This window comes from Carcharodon carcharias, chromosome 1, assembly GCF_017639515.1.
Source record: "Carcharodon carcharias isolate sCarCar2 chromosome 1, sCarCar2.pri, whole genome shotgun sequence".
Taxonomy (NCBI): Eukaryota; Metazoa; Chordata; class Chondrichthyes; order Lamniformes; family Lamnidae; genus Carcharodon; species Carcharodon carcharias.
The window spans coordinates 74706749-74726503 of record NC_054467.1 but is presented as its reverse complement, the minus strand read 5'-3'; the positions used below and the strand labels follow the sequence as shown (position 1 = coordinate 74726503).

The window sequence follows — 19755 nt, the reverse complement described above, 5'->3', positions numbered from 1 at the left end:
TTTTGGTTAACATTACCATGTGTTATTGTATTTCTCCGGTCAGATACTACCTGAACATCAACTTAGTGTAAACTATTCCTGTTCTTGTAGGTGATAGGGTCGGTATGAGAAAATCCGATGCCCACATGTGTGCCATCCATTAGGTCTTCCACTAAAGAATTGAAGTTCTGTGTACTACCCAGGTGATGCCCCCGTTGTGCAGAGAATGTGATGAAAGTGTTGACCACTGCAACATTTGGTTGACACTTGTGGGTACTAGTGTGGCAGATGTTGCCTGAAGTAGCTTGGAGAATCCAGTAAAAAGGCTGTGTTAACATGGGAAATGCTGCTCCTGTATTGACTGCAAATCACGTTGTAGCAAAAGGCCAACTCAGTGGCACATTGGGCTGGATTTAAAGGAAGCATGGAGGCTGGTCCCACTTGATTGTGAGGGAGACTGTATGTCAGTCCCCTTGCAGCAGAAAAACATTCTGCGATTTGTTGCAGGTGGGAACAGGCCCATGGAAACCTGCCTGCAACCTGGGTTGTCAGTTAAGCTCATTATTGAGCTAATTGACCATAATTATCCGAATCCACTGGAATTTAGTGGTGGCTCAGGGATTACATGCGTATGGAAAGGCTTTCTTGTGCCTCCAGAAGGCAGCCAGGGAAGGCCTGTCAGGTTTGCCTGCAATCTTCTAGGGGATCCCTCTTTCAAGACACTTAGATGCCGAGTGCCTCAATTGGGCACTGGCAAAATGTCACTACTGAAAGCCACCTCCTGCTCTAGCGTCCGATTCCTGTGACCCCATCCCACCCTCGCTCACCTGCAGCCTGAGTCCTTTGGCAATCCGGGTACATTACCAGCAGCAGCCACCACCTCAGAAGCAGCACAGTTTTCCCACCAGTTCTCCAACTGGTGGGCTGAACCTGTATCAATTACATTAAACTCCACCCATTGGTACTGACATGTCTAGTTATAATGTAGTGGTATGCAAACGTGGCCCCAAGGTAGTGCTGGGTGCAGAAAGAACATCTCTGGTGTTGCATCTGGATTTGTTGTCCCATTATGAAGATGTCTTATCCCATGCATGCAGCACAATTGAAACCCTCAAAAGAACTCCCAGCCTTAACAGTTTGGTGCTTTAAATTGTAGCAATTAAAAGTAAAGAAGCAAAAGTATTTGGTATAATTCATTTTTTTAATTAAAATGACAGAGTATCCAGCAAAGTGGAAGAATTGTGGAGTAAAAAACAGTTGTGAATTATGGCTGCTGCTGTAGTACAAGCCTCTGCTGTCTCATGACTTAGCCATTTAATTTCTTCTTCTTTTGGTGTTTTCTGTGCAATAAATGGAATCACTTTACTGTTAAAGATGGGGTGAGGCTGCTTCTTATCGCAGCATGGCACTGACCCATTACCCCAGATCTGGTGAAAGGTAATTGACCTGAATTTTTGTCCAAAAATGGTGAGCGGGTCGCAATTCCAGTATTCCCGGCCCCCATTCCCAGGCTTTCTGATTTCCACCAGGACCTTTTAAGGGTGCAGGCTAGTTTGGATCATGAGACTGCACCCTGCGTCCTGACCTGGTTGGCTCCATTGTGCAGATGGGCATGTCCTACCCCTCTGCAATTTTTATGGAGTCAGGCTAGCTTTTTTAAAAAAGTAATGGTTCACGGCACCTCTGAGATGTCATGAACCATAGACTACATGAGGGAACCTGTTGAAAGGTAGTTTCAGCCAAGAATGCATAATAGGGCTTGACTGAGGACTCAGAAATCCACTAATAGGTTGAAGTACCTGAGCCCCAGGGAAAACCTTGTTTGATTGACAGTTCTGGCTCTCTAATCTCTCCTGTCAATTGTACAATGTTTGTTTACACAAGATTGAGGTTTCAAGTAATTGCAGTTTCTGCTATTGATACTTTTTAAAGTGCCTGTATAAATGACACTTATATTGCCCTGTAGTAAAAGGACTTTTTTAACATATTGAAAAGTTATGAAATTTTTTTTTTTACACATCCGATTGTCACAATAAGGTTCATTGGTTCTGTGCAATGTTTAGTGATTCAATGGACATAGTGGTGCCACAGCTTAGCACTGGGGGCATCGGGGCCATAGGGGTGGGTGGAGGCATTTAGTCTAGCATGGGGGCATGAGGGGCCATGGGGGTTGGGTGGAAGGGCATAAGGTAACATGGATGGGGCGTGGGAATGTGTAGGCAATGAGGGCTAGAGGACCTTTTTCTTCATTGTAACTGGAATGAAGTCCCACTTTAATCAGCTCTATTTGGCACCTGGCAGCCCCTGTGGCGGCCTCCAAACTTTTTCCTGGGTTGGTTGGCCTACATCCACCCCACTCCCTCCCACCCCCCAATGAAGATCCTATTTTTGCGGACGCTTTTGCCCGAGGCAGGTGCGCAAAGCTGGGAATTTTCCCTACTCCCAGTACCCACCTCAAAAGATGAAAATCCAGTTGTTAACTCTGTTTGCATGCTCCACAGATGCTGCCAGACCTACTGAGTGTTTCCAGCATTTTCTGCTGTTATTTCCCATTTACCTTGGTTGGACTCATTAATGCTTTGGGTGGGAATTTCACCATACATAGGGAGCCTGTTCTGTTATTGAGGAAAATTAAGTGATGCTGCAGCAAGACACTCATTATAGCATTTCAAGGAGGAGCAGGAAGTCTTAAAGGTAACAGAAATATCTTTAATGATTTATAAATTAACAAATAGAGGTTCTTTCAGAGCCATGTGATCTCCAGTTGAGCCTAAAGAGAGGAGAGGTATCCACGACTAACTCCCCTCCTAATAATAAATGTGGAATTCCTGAGGCTGGGTAAGGTGAAGTGCCTCAGATCGGAACAGTTGAGGCAGGGAAATCATCAGTTTATCGGTCTAACTCACCCCCACTTATCATTTAAATGTGGTAATATGGTAAAGTGGCTAACAGCTGACTTCCTTCTGGCAAGGCTGGAGAGACCTTCTCCACAACACCAGCACCATCACTGTGCTCCCCCACCAGCTGCCCCAGCCATTTGATTCCATTTTTTTTGCAGCTATCCTTCCCAAGAACAGAGAAAAATATGGCTGTAAGTATTTTGGCAAACTAAAAGCCTCTTTTTGTGTTGAAAGGGGCTTTAATTTTTCTAACTTACCTTTATCATTGGCAAATACGATAATTGTTCACAAGACTTTGATCAGTGAAAGTAAGTAGCTAGAGGGACAGGAGGTGGTAGCAAAGATACAAAGGGAATTTTAATTCACCAGTATCCATTTCTATAATAATGTGTTTATTTGTATGTTCCTGTTGCCTCACTTGATTTGTCGGTGTGCCCAACACTCAATGTTTGTTGTTCCAGTCATTTATTATTTGTTGCTGTGCCTGTTTCTGCGTTATTAATTCAATGCTACCCACTTTGTCTCCTGCTGTGTTCACTCATTAGCATACTTGTGCTTGCTGTTTTATTAAGTTACTGGTGCCTAATTGGCTTTGCTGCAATATTAACTGCCATTCCCTGTTGAATGTGGCATTTCTAGGTTTAGTTTTCCTATTGTGATTTCTTTTCTAAGTCCAGCTTTCTAATTTATTGATTTTTTTTCTAAACATTCAATTTATGTTACTGTAGTAGTTTCTGAAGGTTTTAGGGTGTAATGTCTCCTCATTCTTTGGAGTAGCAAGATAAACTTTTTCAACATTGGCACAGGTCTTGACTCTCCATGTGGAATGCCGTTGGAGGTTGACTAGTGATTTTAATAAGCCTGCAGTATTACTGACAGTTTTACAATATTAGAGTGACACTTCCTGAAACCAACAATTAACAATGCAAAGCAAGATTTCAAATCGACCTTTCCACCAGACCTTAACCTTCTACCAACAAAGCTCTGTGCTCTTGACAGAGCCTCAGAGTTTTCTGTGCCTCAGTCTCCTTCCATTCTCCCTTATAACTCTGCCCAGAGTTAGTTGTTCGCCTATCCGCATTCATTGGTCATTTGAGGTGTTTCTCACTACTTCCAATTTACAATGAGAGGTGAGGACAGACAGCTGGGCACTAGAGCTTTTATGAAAGTGCAAGGAGGTATAGATTGCTGCCATGTAGCCACTAAGATTCCATCAGTCCATAAAGGGTTAATGCACAAAATGAACATGAGAAAAAGGCCATTACCCATTAAGTCCCACCAATGCAGACATGGCGTAGCCATGGACACCCTTGATCTCTCCTAAACAATTAATCTCTTGGCAAGGCAAGATGATAATAAAAATAAAAACAGACTAATTTTGGAAAAATCTGTGAAATTCCTCCAACTCCTAAGGTGAACAAGCTATCTCTTGCAGAGCATAGTAACTCATGAATCCTACAATTCCCTCTATCCAACAAATTACCCTCTATACCTTGGTATCCTATCACAGAGCTTCACTGGTTAGATGTCAGGATAATTTGGAATCATAATCTAATTTTATCTATCAATGCCATGTTACTTGGCAGCAACCATGATGCATGTATCATAAGTTGATACAGTACCCCACAATTTGTTTCATGGGGACAGAAAACTGGAAGGTCAGTTATTGAAGAGTTTTTGCAAGTGCACTGCAACAGTGGCTGACAACACCAGTCTGCAATCATCATGAAGGCAAAGCAGAGTAACAACGATTGCAAGGAATAGGGTGCACAACAGTTCAATAGTTCTGATCACTCAGAGGTGCCTCACAATATGCCTCAGAGAAGGTGCCTGGTGTGCTTCATGTTTTAAGAAGCACTTTCCTAACATGGGCTACCTGCAGCAAGCCAATCATTTTCAAGGTGCCTATATCCTGAAATCCCTTGGCATTCTACCATAATTTTGATGTGGAAACTCCAGAGGAATGGCATAAATGACACAGAATGGGAAAGCTGCGGAATTTCTGGTTTTACATATTAGAAGGCAGAATCAGCACATTGTTGCATTTGTTTCTCAGCTTATTTCATTCATTTGTCAGGTTATATGGTTTGTACTTTGCAATATAAACCACTGTAATTGTTGCATGAATTATAGGTTAGGCAGCATCTATGCCTGACATCTTTGAAAGGTCATTAACCTGAAACATTAACTCTGGTTCTCCCCATAGATGCCACCTGATCTTCTGAGTGTGTCCAGCATTATCTGTTTTTTATTTCAGATTTCCAAGCATTGCAGTATTTAGCTTTTGTAATTGTTGCCACGTAGCAGAGTTGCTTAGAATACAGCAACAGGCACAAAAAGTTGCACTCACGCTGAAAAGCAGGGCCTATTGACCTTGTAAAGCACAGGATATCAGGGCAACCTCAACTGTTCACCTTTGTGACTCTTCTTGAATCCCAAGAGTTTATATGGAAGTACAAGGGGGTTTGGGGCACTTGTGGCCACATCTGCTTTGTAGTGGTGAAGTCAGTTGCCTGAAACAAGTCCTAGTGATTTTCAATTATCGCATTCCATCATTTCTGAGTGTGCCTGTATGATAAGTCCACATTTTCTCTGCCTTCTTACAGAGATAGCAGGAAGATCTCTGCTGATAACAGTTTAGTAAGCACTGGCTGCTCATTTTGCATCTGACTGCCATGACGCTTGAAGCCTGTTTAACAGGAGGCTTGTCTTTTGTTTAGTTTTGGCTGCTAGCTCTCGCAGTAATATCTGGCAATTAGAAACTCTGTGCAAAACACGAGTCCCAAATTATTACCTCTAAAGCAATGTTTTTTCCAAGTATTAAACACCATTGACCATGCTATTAAAAGCTGGCACCCAGACCTCAATTTTCATAGTTTTAACAAAGCTTTTTTCTTCTAATTTCTCAACACATTTTGGGATGAAAGACACAAACAGTAGTACAAACAAACTTATATTGCTTTCTGTTGGCTTTGGCCTCCTGTTTATGTATATCTAACCTGCTCAGTTGAAATGAACCTTAGACTAACTAGCTTGTTCATCACTGTGACAAAAGCTGTGAATCTGGTGTTTCACATCTTATCATACTTTGGATTAACCGGCGAAATTCATGTCAAAGCATACAAGGGCTGTCGTACAAAAACTTGGAGAAACAGAATATAGGAAATAGTGCATGTCATTTTAATTAAAATGAATCAGCATTACTCAATCACTTCTCCAATGTATAGTGTGATACTGTTTGATACTTTTGGAACTGTTTGCTAAATCAAATTGAGAGAATTTGTTCCAGGGTGTTAGTTCTTACACTAAATTAGCAAATGCCTTTGGTCCGATTGACCTACTGCATGCATAGGATCTGCATAGGATAATAATATATGGAATGCTAATTTGGTTAAAATTATTATGAGCAGGTGATGCACTGATTCTGCATCAGTAAGACAATTGTGTCCTGGACATTGTCTCCAGCAGCTTCTCTATACTTTATGCTTCAGTTTTTCTTTTTGAATCTAGGCCAAGTACGAGCCACTCAGTTGCTGTGCCAGTTTTACAATTCTGTCCTACCTAATGAGGCCCAGTGCATCATCTACAATGAGTTTCTGCTTTACCTCACTCGTAAGCTGGCAGACAAGGAACTGGAGGGACATGTTTTACAAAATACCAGTCAACTCTACCTCACCCTGGGAACTGAAAGGTAAAGGGATTGAATGAAGTGACACTCAATAATAAGTTTTCTAGCTGATTGTTATTCTAATTGATTCCACAATTAGTGTGGTGGATGATAGAGTAATTTGCTTTTGTATTTAATGTGTTATTCTGTTGTATCCTTCAAACTTCAGTCAAATTTCACAAATTTATGTAAGGGTGGTTATGCTGCTGTGTCATGCATAGAGGAATTTGACCCAAGCTTGTTGTGTTCATACCTTTAGTATGCGGTGAATGGTTTAAGTTTTTTTTCTACATAGGCCCCAGCAATTACAAAGGCAAATTTTGCAGAAAGAAAACTCTATTCTTCAGGGAGTTTGGCAACTGCTTTCAACCCACTGCAACAGGCCTTTTGGTCTGTCACAGCAAATCTACACCTCTAACCTACATTACTCCCACAAACCTGTTTCCAGGATGTAAGTGAGTTCATAGCTGGAAAATTTTCTGGGTGAGGTAGGGTGACTTCCTGGTATCTAAAATGTCCCATATTTGAGCTGTTAAGCCAACTGATGGGCCAATTTGGGTATATCAGTGATTAACTAATGTTTTGTATTTTTGTTTTCTCCTTGGCTACTCTTGGTTCCCTAATTCAATCACTCAATTTAGAAAAAACTCATCGGAACCATGCAGTGAGAGGCACTCCATATCATTGGATTTAGAGGCCTGTGGACCACAATATGCTTGATGTGCTTTGTCCTCAGGCATCTAAAACCTCTGAAACCAATAAAAATAGCACAAGTGAAGGACCTTCCCATAACTCAGGGTGTCAACTTGGCTCAGCAACAGTAATCGTTTGTAAGATGATTGTGGATTCGAGACCTGCTCCAAGTTAAGAGCAGCACGGAGGGATTGTGGCATTATTGAAGGTCCTTTTTTAATGAAACATTAAATTAAGGCTCTATTTGCTAGGCTTCATCTGCCTGCAGTATTTCAAAGAGAAGATGGTCCTTCCAGTGTTGTGGCCAGTATTTGTACCTCAACACTAGCAAATAGATTAGTTGCTCCCTCACCTCGTTCCCATCATTTGGCACCTGACTGTGTGAAAATTGGTTGCCTTAATTTCAAAACGTTTATCCTTGGTGCTTGCAAGGCCAGAATTTAATGCCAATCCCCAATCCTTGAGCTGCTGCTGTCTACCAAGTGAAGGGAGTCCCACAATACTGTTAGGTAGGGAGGTCCGGGATTTGGATCCAGTGTAGATTGAGAAACAACATGTGCCCAAGTCAGGATGGTGCTAGGCTTGGGAGGGGACTTGGAGGTGATGGTGTTCTCATGAACCTGCTGCCCTTGACCATCTAGGTGGTAGAGATTGTGGGTTGGAGAGGTGCTGCATGCAAAATAATAACCATACTTCAAAAGTAATAGTAATGTCCCATGGACATAAAAAGTGGTCTATAAATGCAAGTTTTTTCTTCCTTTGCCATGTGTCTGATGCACTAGGGTAGCATGCCAATGGCATACTGCTCACTCTAAACTGGTGTTGAAGTGGGGACCTATCTGAAAAATTTTAAATTTAATACTTCTTATAGGCTCATCTCTTTCCCACAGCACATCCCCGGCTCCATGCCCCCAAATTTTCATTCGACTTTCAACTGCCTGGGGAACGGTTCACTGTGAGGCCAACAAGCCGGTGTGAAGCAGGTCCTGAAATTGTAGACAGGAGTGAACTCAACTATAAAAATAATTAGATTTTTCAGAACATAGATCTTAATCTGTATTTTGTATTTATATTTTAGATACCATAGAGCACAGTGCATAAATTGAGCATAGTCCTGATAATGAAAACTTAGAAATGGAAATAACCTGAAGATAGGTCTTGAAGAGTTCAAGTGATGGGGATATCATTATTTCAACTTTATTATTTATTTATTGAAACCATGTCAAGAATTTACAGTAAAATGTATATTAAATTTTTGTCCTGATTATTAACATTTTTCTTACCATTTTATGTGAATTGTAAAACTGCCAGTGAACAAAGATCCATGGGTGCTGTGTTTACATTTTATGACATCAGCTCTGGGGATTACCGTAATCTTCTATAGTTTTGCGGGGTTCTTGTTATTTGCTGAAACTCAAGGTGGGACACAAATGGACAGTAAATTCACCTCAAAGGTGAATTGGGTGTACATCTAAAAAGAGCCTTTGAGTCATATTAATAAATGAATAGTTGGCACGATTTCAATTGATTTGAGAGCAGGATTATGTGTTTTTATGGAGCTACATGTGCATCAATTAATCAAATACAGATTGACAGTCCCCAGTGTTGTTTTTCTATTGGTAGATTATAATAGAGAGGGAGGGAAAAACATCTAATTTTGCAATAGAATTTTGCGTGTGTTCGGTACAGTTCTCATTTCATCTGTTGGATGCAGTTAGATGGGAGGAGAGTGATTAATTTTTCTTTCGGCACAAATGTATTGCAAAACACCAGAACAAATTGGAATTTTCAAATAAAATATTGAAAATGTTCCACCTCCCCGAAACGAGCAGAGTTCAGTTTTGCCATCTTTCCATGCAAGCAGCGTACGGTTTTTCAGCATCTCCCAATGGAGATGAGTCTGAGTATCTACATCAGTTGAAAAATAGAATTCTGCAGATGCAGGAAATCTGAAATAAAAACAGAAAATGCTGGAAATACTTAGCAGATCAGGCAGTATCTGTGGAGAGAGAAACAGAGTTAATGTTTCAGATTTGAGTATTTCCAACATTTTCTATTTTTATTTGTGAGTATTTACATTCCTTGTTGCTGCTTGAATTGATATGTTTTATATTTGGCGTATAAGTCGACCCCCATTTTTGGAAGGATTTTTTGATTTATGTTATATGTGTGCAAGGAGTAGTTTTTGTTCTGAAAGGACACTTTGTTTTTACTGTTCCTCTCTTAAATAAGCATTAAAAGCAAATCCTACGGTAGGGGTTGCATTGTTCTGTGAAGGTGCAGCACAAATAACACATTGGTTATTTGAAGAGCTGGAGGTTCATGACCAGAATCTAAGGTCACCATGTGAACTTGCCCATGAATGTTGTTATAATGATTTTGAGGAGATTTCATGGAGGATTTTGTGACCATTTGTGTTGAGTTATGGCAGTTTTGTACTGCAGATAAGTCCCATTAGGAACTGGCTTAAGACTGAACTCAAATGAGTTCATGTATGATGACCATTGCTGCCAGGAAAGAGCAGGGAATCGGTGTTGAAAGGGCAATGTGGTAATTTACTGTATCGCCCTGTCTTATAACAAAGTTTGCCTTTTTAAACTCAGGGCATTCAGATCAGCACTGGAGTATACCAAACGGAGCCTTGGAATCTTTATCGATCTGGAGAAGAAGGAGAAGGAAGCATATGCTTGGCTGCAGGCTGGAAAGATATATTACATTCTAGGAGAAAATGAATTGGTGGACCTGTATATACAGGTAAAAATAATATTAAGAACTGAAACAAGTAAATATACTAATCCAATGGTCTCTTATCTGGGATTTGTACATAACTGAAGTTACTAACTTTAATAGTTGTGTTTACAATTATCATTTTATCATGCAGGAATGCTATCACTGTTATTGACCAAGTACTGGGGCACTAGCCTCCTCACTGCAATTCACCACAAGACTGCACAGCTTACGTACAAACTCCTCATGTTTACAAGTAAAATATATATAAAATATATATAATTCATTTTTATGGTTCTGAGAAATGACAATTGTAAAGATTTACACCAAAAGCCTACACCACTCCATACTTTCCTTGGAATTTTATGCTGGTTCACAGTTGCCCCTCACTGAAAACAGCTAGATGGTTATTTTTCTATTAGAATTAATAGCAATCATGGTTTTGCTGCATTTACACCACTGTCATTCAGACTGATAAATAATGGGGCTGGAGATCAGCCAGCAGTGTGATTTATGAGTTTATTTAATGTGGTGTAGCAGGATTGTCCTTTCTGCTTTAGATGCCTCATTATCTATGGCACATGTAAGATCAATCTAAAGAGAATCTCCAGATTCATTACCATAAACAGAATCTCAGTTACTACTTCATAGGAGCATGGAGTTCAACTCAGCAGCCAATAAAGCCTCAATCAGAGCAGCCTCACTGAAATACTTCATTTAGCAACATAACTATTTCCATTGTAATAAGCATCAGAATAATGGCATATTTCATGTTAACCTATTTATATTCAGAACTTCTGTATTACCACCATAACTAAAAGAAATCTGCTTTTAAAGCTTCGATGGTTCTTGCACTCATTGAAAGATGAATCGTTTTTTTTCAACAGATTAAGTTAGGGCATCTCTATACATTATATTACAGATGATCCTTAAAGAATTAAATGAACCCTAAAATTCTTTGTGGCACTAATAGGCAAGAGAAAGACGAGGTAAAGATAATAATTATAAGTAAGAATTATTATAACTATAATCTATTGCTTATTAATAGATCTGAGTTTGCAGAAACCAGGGTGGAATTTTCCAGAACGAAAACAAAAATACCTGGAAAAACTCAGCAGGTCTGGCAGCATCTGTGGAAGGGAACACAGTTAACGTTTCGAGTCCGCATGACTCTTCAACAGAACTAAGGAAAAATAGAAAAGGGGTGAAATATAAGCTGGTTTAAGGGGGGGGGTTGGGATAAGAGAGCTGGATAGAGGGCCAGTGATAGGTGGAGATAACCAAAAGATGTCACAGACAAAAGGACAAAGAAGTGTTGAAGGTGGTGATATTACCTAAAGGAATGTGCTAATTAAGGGTAGAAAGCAGGACAAGCAAGGTACAGATAGCCCTAGTGAGGGTGGGGTGAAGGAATCGAAAAAGGCTAAAAGGTAGAGATAAAACAATGGATGGAAATACATTTAAAAATAATGGAAATCGGTGGGAAAAGAAAAATATATATAAATTATTGGAAAAAACAAAAAAGACAGGGTAAAATCAGAAAGGGGGTGGGAATGGAGGAGAGAGTTCATGATCTAAAATTATTCAGTCCAAAAGGCTGTAAAGTGCTGAGTCGGAAGATGAGGTGCTGTTCGTCCAGTTTGCGTTGAGCTTCACTGGAACAATGCAGCAGGCCAAGGATGGACATGTGGGCATGAGAGCAGGGTGGAGTGTTGAAATGGCAAGCGACAGGGAGGTCTGGGTAATGCTTGCGGACAGACCGAAAGTGTTCTGCAAAGCGGTTACCCAGTCTGTGTTTGGTCTCTCCAATGTAGAGGAAACCGCATTGGGAGCAACGAATGCAGTAGACTAAATTGGGTGAAGTACAGGTGAAGTGCTGCTTCACTTGAAATGAGTGTTTGGGCCCTTGGACGGTGAGGAGAGGGGAAGTAAAGGGGCAGATGTTGCACCTTCTGCGGTTGCATGGGAAAGTGCCATGGGAGGGGGTTGAGGTGTAAGGGGTGACGGAGGAGTGGACCAGGGTGTCCCAGAGGGAACGATCCCTACGGAATGCCGCCAAGGAAGTGAGAGGATTTTAAGGAGAAATTGTTCAGTGTGAGAACAAGTTCAGCCAGATGGAGGAGAGTAGTGGTGGATGGGGATTGTTAAGGCCTCTGTTCGAGGAAGAAGCGGAGAGACATTCCTTATTCCAGTCCTACTCCGGCCCCCTCCCACAACTCTTTCTCTGGTACATCGATGATTACTTCGGTGCTGCTTTATGCTCTCATCTGGACCTGGAAAATTTTATTAATTTTGCTTCCAGTTTCCACCCCTCCATCATTTTCACATGGTCCATCTCTGACTCTTCCCTTCCCTTCCTTGACCTCTCTGTCTCAATTTCTGGTGATAGACTGTCCACCAATATCCATTACAAGCCTTCCGACTCCCACAGCTACCTCGACTACAGCTCCTTACAACCTGCTTCCTGTAAGGACTCCATCCCATTCTCTCGGTTCCTTTGCCTCCATTGCATCTGTTCTGATGATGCCACTTTCAAAAACAGTTCCTCTGACATGTCCTCCTTCTTCCTTAACCGAGGTTTTCCACCCATGGTAGTTGAGAGGGCCCTCAACCGTGTCCAGCCCATCTCCTGTGCATCCGCCCTCACACCTTCTTCTCCCTCCCAGAAATATAATAGGGTCCCCCTTGTTCTCACTTATCACTCCACCAGCCTCCACATTCAAAGGATCACGCTCCGCCATTTCCACCAATTCCAGCATGATGACACCACCAAACACATCTTCCCTTCAACCCCCCTGGCGGCATTCCATAGGGATCATTCCCTCCGTGACACCCTGGTCCACTCCTCCGTCACCCCTTACACCTCAACCCCCTCCCACGGCACCTTCCCATGCAACCGCAGAAGGTGCAACATCTGCCCCTTTACTTCCCCTCTCCTCACCGTCCAAGGGCCCAAACACTCATTTCAAGTGAAGCAGCACTTCACCTGTACTTCCCTCAATTTAGTCTACTGCATTCGTTGCTCCCAATGCAGTTTCCTCTACATTGGAGAGACCAAACGCAGACTGGGTGACCGCTTTGCAGAACACCTTCGTTCTGTCCGCAAGCATTACCCAGACCTCCCTGTCGCTTGCCATTTCAACACTCCACCCTGCTCTCATGCCCACATGTCCGTCCTTGGCTTGCTGCATTGTTCCAGTGAAGCTCAATGCAAACTGGAGGAACAGCACCTCATCTTCCAACTTGGCACTTTTCAGTCTTTCGGACTGAATATTGAGTTCAACAATTTTAGATCATGAACTCTCTCCTCCGTCCCCACCCCTTTTCTGATTTTTCCTCGTCTTTTTTGTTTTTTCCAATAATTTATATATATTTTTCTTTTCCTACCTATTTCCATTATTTTTAAATGTATTTCCATCCATTGTTTTATCTCTACCTTTTAGCCTTTTTCGATTCCTTCACCCCACCCCCACTAGGGCTATCTGTACCTTGCTTGTCCTGCTTTCTACCCTTAATTAGCACATTCCTTTAGATAATATCACCACCTTCAACACCTCTGTCCTTTTGTCTGTGACATATTTTGGTTATCTCCACCTATCACTGGCCCTCTATCCAGCTCTCTTTCCCAACCCCACCCCCCCCCCCTTAAACCAGCTTATATTTCACCCCTTTTCTATTTTTCCTTAGTTCTGCTGAAGAGTCATGTGGACTCGAAACGTTAACTGTGCTCCCTTCCACAGATGCTGCCAGACCTGCTGAGTTTTTCCAGGTATTTTTGTTTTTGTTTTCGATTTCCAGTATCTGCAGTTTTTTGCTTTTATGTTTGCTTTTATCCTGGAATTTTCCAGTCTCGCCAGCAACAGGATTTGTGGCAAGCGGGAGGGAAAAATTCGGAGGGAGGTCAAAAGTCGGATTTTCGCTGGTGGGAAAACAAGCTGGAATTTTCCCCTTAGTGTTTCATGGTGTTCGGCTTATCCATGTTGGGAAGCACTTTTGCATTTATTAGCATGTCATGAATACTCATTAAAAACGCAAGCTGCCGGAATTATGTACCCCCTCCTGATTACATGCCATGCCAGCAGGAAATTAGCCTGGTCTGAATCACTATCTGATATAAATGCATGCAGCTGGCCACCTTCACTTTGCTTGTGAGGTGAGGTGACTGCAGCATTCAAAGCCTAGCTGCAATAGTGGCCCTCTGGGTAATCAACGACGTCAAAGCTGCTGTGTTAGGCCAGACTGGTGGGCTATCTGGTTGGGCTCCTCATGGTCAGTGCCACGTGTGTCTGGTTGGGCTCCTCACGGTCAGTGCCACGGGTGTCTGGTTGGACTCCACGTGGTCAGTGCTACGGGTATCTGGTTGGGCTTCTCGTGATGGGTGTTGTGCTTCTCTGTGAGGACCGCACTCAGTGTGTGCCTTGGGTCTTGGGCAGGGCTGCGCTCTACCAACATGGCGATTGGTGGTGTGAGGGGGGGCGTGGAGGTGCAGGGAAATTGGCAGAGACATGAGGGTGAAGGGTGAAGGGGAGGGTTGGGTTGGCAATGGGGGTGGGGGGGATGGAAGATGACAGGCAAATTGAAGATTGGGTGTGGGGAAGCTGGAGCCCAATATGGAAAGGCAGAATGCAGACACAGCAGGTGGGTGAGTGGGCTCTGTATGGCACGAATGGGAGGGGATGCATGCAGGCTCTAGTGTATGAAGGGGGGGATTAGTGTAGCACAAGAGGGAAGGGTTGCATGCACACTCATGACTGGGGGGGCGTGGGGTGGTGGTAAGGCAGTCCTGGGGCTCTGTGGATCACGTAGTCAGGATGAGAGATTAAAGGCAGTCCTGGGGCTTCACGGGCCATGCTACAGGGCTATGCATGGCACACAAATAGTGATCCCCCTCCAGAGAGGAATAAGGCCTGTGTGCTTAAAGGAGGTCAGGCACAGCTTGGTGTGCAGGGCATGGTCATTGTCTCTCACTCGGTGGTGATGGGGTTATCTACCTCGGTACTGGGCTGCAAATGGGATGGTCGGGGAGGCATCTGCAGCTGTTAAGTGGGGAAAATGAAATTCGGGGTGGGGTGGTACTTGAAGCTCTCATGGGGGTGGTCACCTCTGTAAATCACCATGAACACAGCCTCAACTTGGGAGCGGTGAGGTCTACATGGGGCACAGGGATATCCACAGTGATGGGTTCACTGAGGAGGGCTGGAACATCCACCACAAGTACTATGGGCTCCAGCACTTCTGGAGGAAATTCTACCAGCACATCATGGGGTCCCAGGAAGATTGGAAGGATGTGAATGGTGACGGGGAGGATCGACGTTGGTCTTGTGGTAGAAATGCAGTACCGCCATCTTGAGACCTTGAATCAATGATGCACTTTAAAATGAAACTGGAAAAAAATCCTCATGGGAGGGGTCTCAGGCAGTGTGGGAGGAGCCCATGGCTGGACTCAGGGGGGCACCCTCATACTTACTAGATTCTCAACATGGCGATGAAGGCTCAGTTGGTAGAACTCATGAACGCATTATTGAGAGGTGACAGTTGGATCTACTAACAAATGGTGCACTTTAATACGAGACTGCAAGAGTCACTAGGGACATATTAAAGCTGATTAACCAATTGACATGGGTCGCAGGCCAAAGGGAATCTGCTCATTCTAAAAGTTCAAGGTAGGTATAATCTATAAACCCGATCAGGCATCGTATGAGTGTCTTTACTGAGGGTGAACATAGCATGGCTGTGCTCAAGCCTCTTTCAACCTCTATGGGATTGAGTTGTCAAGTTGCTGGGGTGGCTTCTTAGGCACCTATGACCTGTGAGGGAGCGCCACAGCTACAAGGCTGGAACAGGGAAAGGCAGGTAGCACAAGCACAGCACAAGGGCATGACAGTGGCTCGCTGACTGTGTGTGGAGGTCTAATATAGTTGGTCATTCTACTTTAACTTGTTGCATCTACCTGTCCACAGGAAGGAGGAGGATTTCAGGATGGAGGTGATGCTCAATGCTGCCGGCATGATGGCAGTGTTCTGATTGAGGAGAAGGGGACGGTGCCGTCCAGCACAGCTTTGACATGAGCCCTGGCCTGAGTTCCATAGTCCAGGGGAGCTCCAAGAAGACCCAGAAGCTGAAGTGGTCAGAGCCACCCAACGGAGGTGACTGGCACGACCAAGGGTCTTTCCTATTTGGAGATGAGTAAGAGACAGTGCTGCACACACCTATTCTTGTCAAGAGATGTGGTGGATCATATCTGTCACATTCTGAGAGAGGATCTAATGCCCCATGGACTAGGAGGGCATCCCCTGCCAGTGCCCCTGAAGGTCATCGCTGCACTCACTTATTTTGCAAGTTGATTGTTCCAGGGATCCACAGGGGACCTTTGCAGCATCTCACAGTCCTCAATACAGAAATGTATCAAGGAGGTGACGGATGCCCTCTGCAGTAATTCTCATCATTGTGTGAAGTTCACAACAGATGAAGCTTGCCAGGCGGCTAGGTTTCTGGGATTTGCGGCTGTTCTCAGGCTTCCCTGGAGTACAGGGTGCAATCAGTTGCACACATGTGGCTTTGATAGCTCCATGGCAGCAGCCCCTGATGTTCATTAACAGGAAAGGGTTCCACTCCCTGAACGTTCAACTGGTGTCCAATCATCAGAAGCACATCATGCACGTTTGCACAAGGTACCCTGGGAGTTCTCACGACTTCCACACCCTGAGTCACTCCCAGATGCCTCGGATTTTCGAGGGGCTGCAGTGCTTGCAGGTTTGGTTGCTGGGTGATATGGGGTACCCACTGAAAAGATAGCTCATGACACCTGTGAGTTGTCCTCGGTGTTTCAGAGGAGAGGTACATCATGGTGGACTCTGTACCAAAATCCATCATAGAGCAGAACATTGGCATCCTGAAGATGCGCTTCTGATGTTTGGACTGCTCTGTTGGGGCTCTGTGGTACTCTCCACAGAGCATCATCGTGGGCTTTAGCACCCTGCACAACCTGGCATTTCAAAGGGGAAATCACTTGCCAGAGGGAGACATGGAGGAGGCTGAAAATTCCACAGACACTGAGTCCTGGAAGGGCAGGAACTTGAAGGGGGCGATGAGGGTCAGCTTCCACATAATGATGCCCTCGAAGTAGCACGACATGGAAGACATGCCTGTGACACACTGATAGCCACAAGGTTCCACCAGGAGTAAGGTCCAGGAAAGGGGAACCAAGGGCATTTTTTTATGTCCATCATGGTCATGCCAGCGCTCGGGAAAAGTCTTTACAACCAGTGACATCACAAGCAAGGTCAGCATTCAGCCTTGGACCTGTAACCTTCCGTATCACGAGGCCCTCATCTTTGTAAAGGTCAGCAACCAAACATGTATGTAGCTACTGTGGGAAGCGCAAGGCAGCACACCAGCTCAAGCCCTGTGTCAACTGCACATTGTGCAGCCGTTGCCACCTGAATGAGACACTTCTTGCAGAGACAGAGATGTGCAAATGGTTGGAGATACTATCATGGCTGCAGGTCTAGTGCTTTGACTTCATTGCTTCAACAATGAAGACGTTCTTTGTTGATGAAACAACATACCTTGTAACCCTCCAAGACACATGAGCGCACTAAGTCTACAGTGTCTTGTAAGAAATAAAGGTTCCAAACTCAATGTGCAGATCCTTTCGGGGAAAAAGCTTGACACATCTCCCTGACATTACACAAGGGGTGAGTCACTAACATGAGTCCGTTAAACATCACATGAACCTGAGGCTTACAAAGGGAGGAAATAATGGAGTGGGAGCTTGGGTCACCTTCACAATAAGAGGTCATATAGATGCATATGCACAATGCAGTCAAATAATGAGACCATTGTCATGAACAGCAAATGGTGCATTATACATACCACTGTGTGATAGTGATCTCAACGTTTCTTAATTTTTCTAACCCTACTGCTACGTCTTGGTGCCTTCCTGACATCCACAGCAGAGGTGGAGGCTGACTGTGATGCCCTGTTGTCTGTGATGACCTTGGCAGATGGCCTCTGGAGGGCCCCGGCCTGCTTTGGGTCTCCTGCTGTGAGGCAGGTGCACCCTCCTTGGCCTGTGGAACTGGAGGGGGTGGGGCCACAGGCAAGAGGGTGTTGGGATTGGCTGGACACTGAGTCACCTTATTGGGTGGCCCTGGGGTGTCCAACTGATGGTGGTCCTCCCTTTGGATGCCTGAGGGCCCCTGCCTGACTCCTTGATGAGAAGGGGCACCTCGAGTGAGATCGAAGTGCACCATCCTCCGCTCATCTAGCCACTGATGGATGCCATCTATGCCTCGAGCAATGGAGTGCATGTCAGAGTCCAAATCTGGCAGAACCTGCTCAACCAAGGACTCCAGGACAGCTGACACCCTTCCCATGGAGATCTCGAGGTGCTCACATGTCAGAGCCATGACATCAAACAGAACATGGACGGACTCCTCCATCCTTCATTCTAGTCTGTTGACTGCCTCTCGCTACTCTGTCTGATTTTCTACCGCCTGTCTCTGAATCTGCAGCATGTTTGCGATGGCTGTTTCCAGAGGCTCATCATCTGACTCAGACTCAGCGGGTACCTGTTCTTCAGCAATCCTCAGAGTGCCAGAGACCTGGGCTGTCACTGACTCCAGTTGCTGCGGAGACTGTCAGTGAGGTGTCCCCCAGAGTGTGACCCTGAGTCTAATCTAGATTTGTGACACAGTGGGGTGTGTGCCTCTGCGCTGGTGGAGGGTGCAGGTGAATTCAGTAATGGGTGTTCTTCAAATGGATCCTCACCATCCTCCTCTGAGGTGGCCTGGGGGCTGGGGTTTATGTTAGCTCCATCAGGTGATCCGTCAGGGCCAGCTGCTGCCTGTAAGAGAGAGAAGATAGATTTAGTTCATGAACTGAATACAACATTGCATGTCACTTACTGATTATCAGGATGTGATCAACTCATGGAGGATTCATCTGTACTGGCTTGCTAGGAGAGGCTGATCTTGCCTTTACCACAGGAGCGATGTCTGTCCTTCACTGCCAAATCGGTGGCATCCACAAATTTGGAGAGCTCCTGGATGTCAGCTGTCCCTCTTCCAGTCTGGGATTTCTCCCTCCTGTTGTGGGCAAGCTTGACCTGTATGAAGACAAATGGATGGGATGTGATGAGAAGGGATAGAGCAGAGGTTGGGAAGCATGCATGCCTGCTGTGTGTTCTGGGCCCTGCCCAGTAAGGGCTGAAGATTCTGCTTGTGCAAATGAGATGCTGTTGAACAGGCTTTCAATGCTGGTATCTCCCCTATTAATATTGTGTGAGATCCCTGAGCAATGTGATGCTTTGTCTGCATAATGCCACGATGAGAGTGCACGTTTGGAGTGAGCAGAAGGTTGACTTACTCTTGCGGAGCAGATGAGATAATTCATCCTCTTCCTGCAGTGGATGGCATTTCTCTGGTTTTCTCTGAGCTGCCCACCTTTGCAACCGCCTCCCAGGCCATCGTGGTGAGAGCGGTGGACCTCCTGGACCCATCGCTTGGGAAGAGTATCTCCCAGTGCTGGTCATCATCTCTGATTAATGCCTCCAGGGAGCCGTGGCTAAACCTTGGCGAGCTTTTTAATCCTTGGGGCCATCTCTGAAACGTCCGACCAAATATCTGGGCTGCAGAGAGTAATGTGTGTGTTCAGCTGGCATTTAAATATAGTGCCAAGACCCCAATAGGTGACGGCAGGGTGCATAAGTCAATGCCTGCCTTGCCATATGATTTGGAGAGCTGCTCGCCAATTCATAATTAATAAGCCTCCAGGCCTAAGACTGGC

At 44.5% G+C, this 19755-nt stretch overlaps 1 protein-coding gene across 2 annotated transcripts in view; it reads left to right on the top strand.

Moving 5' to 3' along the window:
• The window catches only part of LOC121278858 (SH3 domain and tetratricopeptide repeat-containing protein 1), a 97883-nt gene that overhangs the window by 55494 nt on the left and 22634 nt on the right, over nucleotides 1-19755 (top strand). For both annotated transcript variants that reach the window (XM_041189445.1, XM_041189351.1), the window contains 2 exons: nucleotides 6390-6570; nucleotides 9843-9993. In XM_041189445.1, the coding sequence (XP_041045379.1) occupies nucleotides 6390-6570; nucleotides 9843-9993 (332 nt within the window). The remainder of the gene's footprint in view (nucleotides 1-6389; nucleotides 6571-9842; nucleotides 9994-19755) is intronic.